General features: G+C 39.4%; 1 protein-coding gene across 1 annotated transcript in view; it reads left to right on the top strand.

Annotated features, from left to right (window-relative positions):
* Positions 1–12,268, top strand: part of BMPR1B (bone morphogenetic protein receptor type 1B) — a 541,891-nt gene that overhangs the window by 504,676 nt on the left and 24,947 nt on the right. The window contains exons 8-11 of the mRNA XM_019526507.1: positions 912–1,050; positions 7,873–8,065; positions 9,073–9,370; positions 11,890–12,065. Of these exons, the coding sequence (XP_019382052.1) occupies positions 912–1,050; positions 7,873–8,065; positions 9,073–9,370; positions 11,890–12,065 (806 nt within the window). The remainder of the gene's footprint in view (positions 1–911; positions 1,051–7,872; positions 8,066–9,072; positions 9,371–11,889; positions 12,066–12,268) is intronic.

Here is a 12,268-nt window from a genome sequence, read left to right as displayed (position 1 = left end):
CCCCCAGATCAGCAGCACGCAGTGGCAGGAGCCTCCCTCCCCAAGTTGTCCTCCCCCCGCCCTGGCTGTGCAGCTTGACTCAGCCCCATCCCCAATCCCTCCCTCGCTGTGGAGGTGTTAATCTGTCCCCCCACCCACCACTTCCCTTCCCTTCCTCTCTCCTCTGCCCACCACAACAGACTTACCAGCTGGATGCAGCTGTGCCCAGTGTGGTGAGGACTGCTGCCTGTTTAGTCTATGGCTGAATGTCTGAATTAGCACTGAATCTTTTCCGAATCGATTTGGAGGCTTCCGATTCGATATGGACTTTTTAATTGGTCTCCTGATTCAATTTGAATTCAGAGATTTAGCCACTAAATCAGGCCGAAACTCCTCCAAATTGAATCAACTGCTGAAGCTTTGCACAGCTCTACTTCTAAGTCTCTTAACGCTATGCAGGCTTGCACATAACCTCATATTCTGAATCCAAAAGGGGGAGAGATTCAGAAATGCAGGTAAATAGGTATGGGACATATGATTCTTAAATGATTATTAAATAATTATTGAAATCCTAAAATAACACAAATCTCTGTGTCTTTTTGATCATAAGAGACCATTTATCCATTACTAAAATGTCAGTTTTCTTTTTGTAAGCACTATTCTTTGAATGAAAACTTTAATATAGCTATGAATAAATAAACTGTGGCTTCCAGAGCCCATTTTTCTTTTTCTTTTTACTCATGTGGTGTTATGACACTAAAAATTGAACAGTTTAGTGTGCTGAAGATGGAAAATAAAAGATAATAAATCTAGAATATTCTTCTAGTAGATGCTAAGAATTTATATAAGACTGGCATGTTACTGGCATTTTCTACACAGTGTGTCTTATCCATTGTACTGTCAACTAATCTAGTATTCATCTGAAATGTTAGGTACAGGAGACAAGAAACAAGACCTCGTTACAGCATCGGACTTGAACAGGATGAGACTTACATTCCTCCAGGAGAATCCTTGAAAGACTTGATTGAACAGTCTCAGAGCTCAGGGAGTGGTTCTGGGCTCCCTCTGCTGGTAAGAAAGGACTATTATTTAGATACTAATAACACCAAGATAAAGACAGCAGTATAAATAAACCAGGGAATCATTGCTGAAGGCAAAATTGGACTCTGTATGTCTTTTTTGGCAGAGATGACGAGGGTATCAGTTGGAAAATCAGAGGTCTTTCTTTCATGCTCAGTGGAGGGTTTGCTTTTGATCTGACATACAGCAGTGCAAATGCAGAATAACTGACTTCCATGGAATTCATATGGATTTACGACAGTGTAAATGAGATCAGAATCTGGTGCAGAATTTCAGTTGCAGTATCTTCTATATGCAACATACAAGCACAGTTCAAACACTGCTATATTATTTTTATAAAAGGAGGATTGTGGAACTGTTAAACTTGGAACCTTTATACACCGGTGTGTTACTTTATATTAACAAGCTAAGAGCAGCATCCTTCATTTCACTTTGCTCTGGCCCTAGCAGCTTTATAGGTTGAATGCACATCGATTGAATACAGTGTATCATCATTTCTGAGTTGTATCGCAAGTAGCTGTGGCTGAGACCCAAATGCCTGTATATAAGGGGAGACTGTTTCCATTGGTAGGTTTATATTTCAGAGAAAAAGCATGGCTTTTCTGTTTATCACAGTTTGGGTTTTTTGATAGTTCTGCCTTCCTACCTTGGAGGTCCTGGACTTCATGGCACCACAGAGACTCAAAATTAGTTATTATAGATACTGCCTCTGAAAGCTACTATTTCCTTAGCATTTTCCTTATATATGGCCAAGAGTTGTATATCCTTCATATCTATTGGCATATCCGACAGTTTCCCCATTGCCATACTGTTTGAGCAACTTCCAAGAACATAAAACAGACTTAAGAGGACATCACTTGATTAGTTTCATAATGAATCAAAATTTGGAGGAGTTCAGAGTTCATCCTGATCAACTAACATGGCTTTTAAACAGTGCATGCCTGTACACATGTGGGGAGGCTGCTCTGACATGCTGTGATTACACGCACTGTAAGTAATTGAGTCTGCTGGAGCATGGTAATTTGCGCAGCCTCCAGCAGTCTCCACATCTCATGTATCAGCATCCCCACACTTCAAAATGGCTGCTGGGGCACTTGAAGTAAAGCTCATTTGACAAGCTTTAGTTCAAGCACCTCCACCACCATTTTGAAATGTGGAGATGCCTTTACGTGAGACACTATGGGTGCTTTAATTAGCCCCTTCACCCTCGGAGCATGTGTAAAAATGCCCAGTGTGCCCTGACCAGGGTAAATATAGTCAGTATGTTTAAAATGTGTTAGTGAACAGGTATATCTTCATAGCTGTAGCCCAGAACAGTAACAAATGTGTACAACAACAAAATGGCAAAACTTTTTGTTTTCAGTTTCTTATTTATTTCCCAAATAAAGAAATAAAGCTGATGCTTCAGAAAAAAATGAACCATAGTTTCATTTTGCAAAACTTATAAAATGTCAGTTTATCATAAACAATACTGTCTGTCTTCAGCAGCCCATTTATTATATTGGATAAAAATATTGCAACAAATCTAAACCTTAAGCAAGATACTATCCCTTATCTGTTACTGAACAATGCCAATTTCCTCTTTTATAATAATATCATAGCCCTCAGTCATGCTCATATATTTAAGGTGATATAAATAGTGCCACTATGGGTTTCTGACATCTTTTTTTTCTCCCAGAAGTTTGCATCTCTCTCGCATACAAGTTAGGCCAGGGTGGGCAATTATTTCAGCTGCAGGGTCACTCATGGAGTTTTGGTGAGATGTTGAGGGACGGGGGGTGCTGACCCAGCCTTGGCCCCTTGTCACGGTTGTTTACCCTGCCTGGTGGGGTGGGGGAGCAGGGAGATGCCTATTTATCCTGTCTAGCCCCATCTGTCCTGCACCCACCGCTGGGGTGCTGGATAGAGTGGATGGGGTCTTAGTTTCATAGTAGCTAGGGTCAGGAGGGACCTGAACAGATCATCTAGCCTGACCCCCTGCCACAGGCAGAAATGAATGCTGGGTTCACAAGACCCCAGACAGGTGATCATCCAACCTCCTCTTGAATTTGCCCAAGGTAGGGGTGAGGACCACTTCCCTGGGAAAGTTGGTTCCAGATTTTGGCCACCCTAACTGTAAAATATTGCTTTCTGATCTCTAACCTAAACCTATTCTCCATCAGCTTATTACCATTGTTTCTTGTCACCCCAGGTGGTGCTGGGGAGAAAAGGGCTCTACCTATTTGCTGTTGATCTCCCCTGATGAGTTTGTAGGCAGCCACCAGTTCCCCCCTCAGCCTCCTCTTGCTGAGGATGAACAGGTTGAGGTCCCTCAGTCTCTCCTCGTAGGGGAGAGACTCAGTCTCTCTCCATGGAGACCAGCCCAGGACCATCATGTGCAAGGTGCACTCAGCCAGGCAGATGGGATGGGGTGGTGGCAGGGGAGGAAGAAGTGTCCAGGAGTAGGATGGGTGACCAGGGCTGAGATCACAACGTGGTGGGAGCATGGGGCTGGGGCTGAGGGCAGAGCTGCAAGCTGCTCCCCACATGTCCCTGTGATGGGCACCTGTTTCTGCAGGTAGTGGCCAGCCCCTGCCCACAGAACTGGTGCCCGTCACAGGAACATGCAGGGAGCTGATTATGGCTCTGCCTCAGACTCCCGCCCCACACTATCATCACGATCCTGATGACACGATCCTGTCCTTGGCCCTGTCCCATTGCCCACGCATTCTGCTCCTGAATGCTGCTCCCTGCCTGCTTGTGGCCCCATCCTATCTGCCCCCACTGAGTGTGCCCTGTCTGCGGGGGTCCTTGGCTGGTCTCCGTGGAGACTCTGCCCACCTGCTTCATCCAGCATCGCTACAGGGGCTGCTGGGAAGCTGAGTCTGGCTGCTGCATCACCCCGCCTGCTGCCACACCACACACCTGGCAGAATACAGCTCCCAGTGTGTCTGAGAGCTGCATGTAGGGATAAGGAAGGCTGTGCTCCACACCAGGTGGCACCTCCATGCTCAGGCTCTCTGGGACCAGCCACGGGGCTGTCTCTGATGCCTGGGCCAGGCAGGGCTGAGCAGCCCACCATGGGCTGCATAAAATCACTTGGGAGGCTGGATCCAGCCTGCGGGCTGTACTTTGCCTACCCCTAAGCTCAGCAGAAGACAGGGTAGAGGTGCATCCTGTGTACCACCTGAGATGCATCACAAGTTAGTGAAAGGTTAAATGTTGTCAGTCAAATATTAATTCCCAAAGCATTTTCTGAACTTATAAGTAAAGGCTTTTTCCTTGCCTACAATCACTGCTTGGGCTAACCTGTACACCAACCAGAATCCTATTGACTTAAACAGGAGACATTGCTCATTGTCTGGCCTTTGGGTCATCTTGCAAATTTTTTTTTGGGGGGGGGATATAACAAAGCAATCCATTTTTGAGCTTGTTAAACAGTTTACTCAATTAGATGTGGGCTGCTCAACTCAGACTGCTCATGCATTTTTCTAATTCCATTCAGAAAATAATTTTGTTCCAAGACTGTTCGCAAAAGTTCATATGACCAAAGCCTATATACCAAAGCTTTGTATGCATCTTAAAAACAGCAGATTTTGTGCCTTGGTCTAAGCTCTTTTCAGTCAAAATTAGAATTAATTCTGTTACAAAACAGAATTCCATTGGAGGAAAAGTGGGAGTTGTCTGTAAATGTTTAGGTCATCCAGCCATGGAAGAGAGAAAAAATGCTATGTCACCTTCGCTGATTAGTCATAAAGCTCAAAGAATAAATTCTGGATGTTGAAGAATCAGCAAGCTATTCATTGTCGCAAGGAATCCAGAGATTAAAAAACTTGTAAGATCTGCTCATAAAATACTTTGTGGCAACCATTTAAAAAAAATCAGCATCAGTTCATGAATAAAGAAATTATTTATATATTTATTAAATAAAACAAATTTTTCATAGTAAATAACTTAACTAGCCTTTGTAGGAGGAAACCAAGTTAAGGGTCTTTACAGAGTATTGAACTGCCTTAGCATTCATAACAGAAATGTGTTTTTTCATTTTCTTAATGTAATTTAATAAGAAACTTTTCATCATTAAATACTGTAATTTCATATACTTTATGATGTCATTACATAAGTTTATAAAAATCCAGTTATTTTATGTAATGTTATTACTGTTCAGGATACATTTTTAAATTGGGCAAAACAGAAAGTAACAATGTTAAAATTACATTACAAAATGCTAAAGAAAAGTAATATAACTGTGTAATACAACTGTTTGTTAATCACTACATGAGAATATAAAAGGATAAATCAATAAAAATTAAGCCAGACTTTCATTGGTGTAAATCAAGTAGCAGCACTGAACAGCACCATCTTGATAGTCTCATAATAGGGTTTGAAAAATAATAGGGCTAAAAAAATTAGCTCATAGTTAATAGCTAACAAAAGTAGGTGAGGACTTTCTTGGGCAACATCTTTTACTGAACCCAGCTGCATGGTTGGAATACAATTAGACAAGCTTTTGAATACAAAGCGTTCTTCATCAGGTGTCTAGAAAAAAAAGTAGGAACTTTCAGTTATTTTTTTATGTCAGTGTTGTTCTTATTTCATTTCAGTCACTTTAAAAATAGTTGCTTACTGAGAATATATATATAGGCCTTACCTAAGAGATGTGGAATTCTCTTTTTGTATATGCATTCAGGCTGAACTGAGGTGTGTCCATTTTATTCTACGGTATCAAAATGAGTCTCCTGCTACTGGGAAGCATAAATGAACTGAGAACTTTCTCTGCACTCTTTCAGGAAATTAAATAAGAACGGGTTCTGAAGATTTATTTTAGCACCTTTGGTTTTTAGACTGTTATGGATAGTATAAAATGAAAAGAAATCTCATTAAATACTAAGATAACAGGTTTTTGTGGTGCATTGAATTCCTTAAGAATTGTACATTGACGAGGAATAGCAAATCTAGTTAAATGTTTAGAAAATTGTAACTAATTATTCTGGGCCAAATTTAGAAATGATGTAAGAAGGTGAGGCTCTACTGGAGGCTGTGGAGTATTTTATCTGTTTAAAATATTTTTTTAACAATTGCAATAAAATCAAGGAAGCTGTAGCTAATAGTTGAACTGCTAATACTGAGACAGTAGAGGGTGCCATTTTAACATTCTGTTACACAGGCTAATGACTGGGGAAAAGGGGCTGATTAATTGTTTAACCATGAAAGTTCATACTTTTGCAAATACTGTCACAGCTTTTACTTTAGTGTTTTTTCTATGAGTGATTAGGAATATGTGCCCTCCAGACACCTGCCATTTCTATTGGTATAAATTGTTCTGCACTAGCCCAAGGCAATATTAGCCACATTTTAGTTTAATGTGGGAATAGTTGATCATTCCTCCTAAAACTCAGTATGTTCTCTATCACCTTAGACTTAGATTTCTCTGAAGTGTTGTTGATTGCATGACATTTTTGATAAATGTCAAGAGGTGTTTTAATTTAGCTTTAATACAACCACTTTGCAAAATGGCAAAACTGTCTGATTCCAAAATGTGGTCTTCGGGAAAATGATATATTTGTAGCTTCCAGATCCCCAAGCTACAAATAGAAAACCTTAGCAAACCTTAGCAAACAATTGCTTAAAAAGTTGTGGCTGAATTTTTAAAAAATAGCCCAGAGTTAGGCTTCTTGATCCATATTTAGGTACTTAAATGAATGGTGATAGGAGTTTCACAAGAACTAAAGGGAGGTAGGTGACCACTCTTGCTAAATTCAGGTGTGCTTAGCAGTGACCCCCTTTTTAAACCCTCATTCTCAGAAGTGCTGAATATCCTACAAAAACTCTTTTTCACAGTAGTGAGAACTATTGGGCATATCACACTTGGGCATGGTTATTATATCACATAGATTGGCATGGCTGGTAGACATGATGTGGGATAATGTGCAAGTGTTTTTAACAGAAAATAGAGCTTCCACAAAGTCAGAATTTTCCACGAGAAAATTAAATACTTCAGCAAAATCAATCATTTTCCTTTGGCCTAATCTCCCTAACCTGTCTGCATCTTCCATAGTGCTTTATAATCTCCCCTACAGCCCATCCACTACAACATATCACAGTACTTCAGTGATCCTGGACTATCCTGGGAGATGTTCAGTAGGGAGTCAGAAAGAAAGGGGAGAGGGTGCTGTTTTAAAATGTCAGGAAAATGCAGTAGTACAGCAGTCTGGACTAGTGCAGATTAATGTCCAGCTAAATTGACCTCAATCAAAATGTTTTGTTTTAGTTTGATAAACCAGAATGATTTTTTTTTCAGTTTAGGGATATTAAAATTTTGCATTTAAGCAATTCTGTGTTGGGCATTTTTATAAATTTTTCGTGTCGCAAGCACGTTGAATTACTTTTCTGTTCTCTCCAACTTGGGAAAAAAACATAAACGGTTCCCACAGCATGGAAATGCTATGGGTTATTTAGGTACCCAACATGGATTTACAAGCCTGACCATGACATCCTTTGTTTGGCACTTTTGGCCTATGATATGTTATTAGGCTAGATAGAAATCTTTTGTTATACTGTCCACTGTGGACATTCACAGGCTTGAAGGACTGTGTATATATTTACAACTGGATTCTTCAAGAGCCTCAAACCTGCAAGAAAAATTTCACTAGTAGTCATTTCTATGAGAAGCAGCTTTCACACCTCTGATGACATTTACTCTGCAAGTCTGTGTCTTGCTACTTTGTGCAAAAGTTCTTATGTTTTTATATTGGGGGTGGGTAGGTCAGAGAAACAAAGATAAAGGAGACACATTTCTTATAGAGGGATTTTAATTATTATGTGTCTCAACAGGTCCAAAGAACTATAGCAAAACAAATTCAGATGGTAAAGCAGATTGGTAAAGGTCGCTACGGAGAAGTTTGGATGGGAAAGTGGCGTGGAGAAAAGGTAGCTGTGAAAGTGTTCTTCACCACAGAGGAGGCCAGCTGGTTCAGGGAGACAGAAATCTATCAAACCGTCCTCATGAGGCATGAAAACATTTTGGGTAAGTATCATTAAAAGTAGAGATCATGTAGTTGTGCAATTTTTTTAGTTTAGTCACTTTGCATTCACTACTTCATGTCCTTTTCTTTGGTACCTGCCCCACTCTTCAGTTACCATAAAACATTTCTCATTTGGGGCAAATGGTCTCAAAGCAAGCTGTTTTAAAGTTCTATGTGCAATAGAAAATGATTGTATTTGAGAAGGTGTTGTCCCAGCAACCACACATCCAGTTCTGCCACATGTATCTAGGATTTAAAACTTAAAAGGAAACTTAAGACCACTAAATTGACACAGTGTAAAACTTAGAAGGTAGCTTGAGGATGCTTGCATCCTGTTTGCTTCTTAAGGCTCGGTTTTGCACTTTGCAGAGCTCTCCCTAGGGGGAAATGTGGTACTACACTGCTCTAGGAGGAGCACTGGTGGGATTATATTCAAGAGGCCTGTTTTTCCCCAAGCTGCTGCGTGTGTAGAGGGGTGTGGGCAAGGGGAGGAGAGTCATGCATGTATTCCTGTACATGAGCTTGGACATCTGTTCCCTCCATTAGGATAGTGAAAAATTGTTTTCTCCACAGCATGAAAATCCAGTGCCTCCTCACCCATCCCCAAATGATTCCATCCCTGGAAAGACCTAGGGCTAAGTAGGACTTACTGTTGTATTCTTCCCTTACACAAGCAAGGGGCAGAGAAGTCTTTTCTCATCCTGAGCAACCAGATCACAAGCTAACCATTATGCTGGAGATTAGACAAACAAGCAGTGACAAACTTTAGCATAAGACATTCTTCACTCAGACACGTTGTTGATAGTAACAATTGTATGGCTCTTTCTTCATGAAGCATAGTGCATATTTTTAACGTGCTGATATAGCATGGCTACATGTAGGAGTGATGAAGGAAATTGAGCTTGTAGCTAAATCAAGAACACAAAGTGGCAGGCATACAATTTAAGATTGCAGGTGGTGATTAAAGCCCTGAAAAACTTGAAATCTTGTCTCCTTTTTTTTTCTTCAGGGTTTATTGCTGCAGATATTAAAGGTACAGGATCTTGGACTCAATTGTATCTTATCACTGACTACCATGAGAATGGTTCCCTCTATGATTATCTGAAATCTACTACCTTAGATACAAAAGCTATGCTAAAATTGGCCTATTCCTCCGTTAGTGGCTTGTGCCACTTGCACACTGAGATCTTCAGTACTCAAGGCAAACCAGCTATTGCCCACCGTGATCTGAAAAGTAAGAACATTTTAGTGAAAAAGAATGGAACCTGCTGTATTGCAGACCTGGGCTTGGCAGTTAAGTTTATCAGGTGAGTAAAATGATGTTCATTGCTTTGCGTGAGACTTCTGTCCTGTCTTAGATTAGCTAACGTGAGCAGAAATTTAATTTTTTTTCTCTTCTTCTACTTAGTTAAAGGGACAATAAAGAGATATACCAAGGTTCTTTGTGTGGCTGTGCATATTTGTGAGTGCATTGTTTGTGTACCTATTATATATTTGAGACATCCCTACAATCTACAGTCTATCCTATATATGAATGTGTGTAATATGGATGGGTGTAGCCAGCATATAACATGATTCATTTATAAGGAGCTGTTGTGTAGCTAAATGGGCATGCTAGTTGCACTGGTATATACATTGATGATGCTTAGTAGCAAACTGATCCATGTAACTGCATATTAAACTGAAGAGCCCCAAGACAGGTTGAAGGAGTAGCCTAATATGTAAATCTTTAAGGCTTTCCAATGTCTAAATAACTGCTGGATTAATGCAAATCATTTGCACATGTAACTAACAGGAATTTATTGAAAAGCACTCTTTTGAGCTGTTCTTTGTTTCATTTCCTACAAATCAAATTGCTAAGGTATAGATTTGATTTTTGAAATGGCTTTTAAATTCAATTTCTAAACATGGTGAACAGACAAGTAGGACTTCTTTACAAATCCCATGAGTAAGTCACTCATTGCCATCTGACACTTGTTCAGGCTCTTTGCAAGCAGGTTGAGTTTGCAGTCCTGATCCTAGTAGAAATGCATGTTCATAATACCAGGGAGGGGGTGGAGATTAGTATAAAAATATGGGTGTGATCTGCAAGTTGCATCTTAAAAAGTTAAGTTTGAAAAGGTGACTCCCTTTACTTATATTCAAAGATTCTAATCAAGATCTTGAACAGAATTTGTTCATAGTACAGATACAGCCTTATCTGCTTTTCTCATTGATGTAGTTAGGTTTTACTTTTATGAATGCATTTCTTTAAGGAAGATGAAAGTAATAATGATACTTTAGGGAACAAGTACATAGAATACAACACTTATTAGAAATATGCCATTCAGTGCTTTCAGGGAAGCCAGTTTACCATTTACAAATATATGTTGCTCAGCCTATCTGCTGTAATGGGCCCAGAAGGTATGAATCAGAATTAGAATGAATGATTTGTTGTTTTAGAATAAAACACAGTAATATAATTCCTTAATTGCAAATGCACTAAAATTCATTTCACATGTTTAACTATTTCTGTTGTTGAGTCCTAAATTTTGCAACACTCAAACAAAGCATAATCAGGAATGTATTGAGAGAAAGAACTGACTTCAGTACAGCTACTTGTTTACTGATTTTCTTAAAATTTTTAAAATAATGAAGGCTGCTGGATTTACATTACATTTTCTTTAGGAAGTATGCAGGTGTCCCAAATGGCACATGCATTAATATCTGTGTAAGCGACCAATTTTTCATCTCTTTAAGGTTCCATTAGATTGGCATTTTAATATCTGTGGGTAGTACTCTATAGATTTTGTCATTTCAAATCAATATAAAATATTTAGTTTCGAAAGCTGGAAAGTGCAACTGGCTTTTTTTTTTTTTTTAAATAATCCACAAATTACTCTTTCTCAAAACCATTACACCTGACACAGCTGAAGCAGGGTGAATGAGAGAAAAAAATCATCGTGTGTGTTAAAAGCATCTGTATTTTCTTATGTATTAAATCCCCACTGTTTGCTGCTTTGTCAGTGTGACACAAGATGTGTTTTCCTAGCGAGGTTGCAGGGGTGTAGGTTGCAGCCATGTTGGTCTAAGGACATAGGCAGACAAGGTTCTTTGGGGGAATCTGATATCTTTTATTAGACCAACTAAATAGTTGGAGAACAATTTTTAAGCAAGCTTTAGGGTTCAAAACCCCTTTTTTGAAGGGTTTTTGAACCTGAAACCTTGCTTAAAAATTGTTCTCCAACAATTTAGTTGGTCTAATAAAAGATATCAGATTCACCCAAAGAACCTGTCTGTCTAGCGAGGTTGGGCATTATAGCCAAGTGTTTTACACCTATGCAAGGAAAGTTTAGGTGAGATCAAGGGTAATGAATAAGATAGTGCCCCTCTCACAGGCCTGATTCAGCAGAGTTAAATGGTATTGCCCCAGCTACTTAGTTTCCTCCATTAATTGTTAAGAGGAAAGCATTAGGTGGTGGAATAAGTTAAGAAAATAACATTTAATGAAGATTTGATTGTTCTCACCAGCAGTAGAGTTTAGTCTGATGCTAATGAAATCTCGCAAATGTTACTGCATCCCTGTTGAGTCTTATCTCTGTTGTGATTCTGCATTTGAATGCTTAATATAGCCTCAGGCAAGTAAGCTTTTTAAGATGTATCCTTGTTCACACTAAGAAGCTTTCCCTATAAGAATTGTTCCATTAACATTATGTATTCCTTTTAACCTTAACGAAGAATGGATTTGGTTTGAATTTTCCTTTTTTCACATCCAAATGGATTTTCAGAGGTGATCATTTCAAGCTGCATTATTACATGTTTGATTCTTCTTTATTTTTTCTTTTAGTGATACTAACGAGGTAGACATCCCACCAAACACCCGCGTAGGAACAAAACGCTATATGCCTCCTGAGGTGCTGGATGAAAGCTTGAACAGAAATCACTTTCAGTCTTACATCATGGCTGACATGTATAGTTTTGGCCTTATCCTCTGGGAGATAGCAAGGAGATGTGTATCAGGAGGTAAATGGCAAATACATTGTTTCTCACTAAGGCATGGCTTCTCACTACTTTCATTTATAATCAAAAGCTTCCATTCCAGCCTTTCTTTCTGGGTAATAGCTGTTGTTGTAATAAACTAACTTGGATAAACACCTAGGTAGTCCTAATCATATTAGGTTTCCATTGAGGCAGAGTTTTTTTGTTTTTTGGGGGTTTTTTTAATC

This window comes from Gavialis gangeticus, unplaced genomic scaffold (genome assembly GCF_001723915.1).
Source record: "Gavialis gangeticus isolate Ggan-Ray unplaced genomic scaffold, GavGan_comp1, whole genome shotgun sequence".
In the NCBI taxonomy this organism is placed as follows: domain Eukaryota; kingdom Metazoa; phylum Chordata; order Crocodylia; family Gavialidae; genus Gavialis; species Gavialis gangeticus.
Note: the sequence above shows the minus strand (reverse complement) of the source record. Positions and strands in the feature narration are given on the sequence as shown.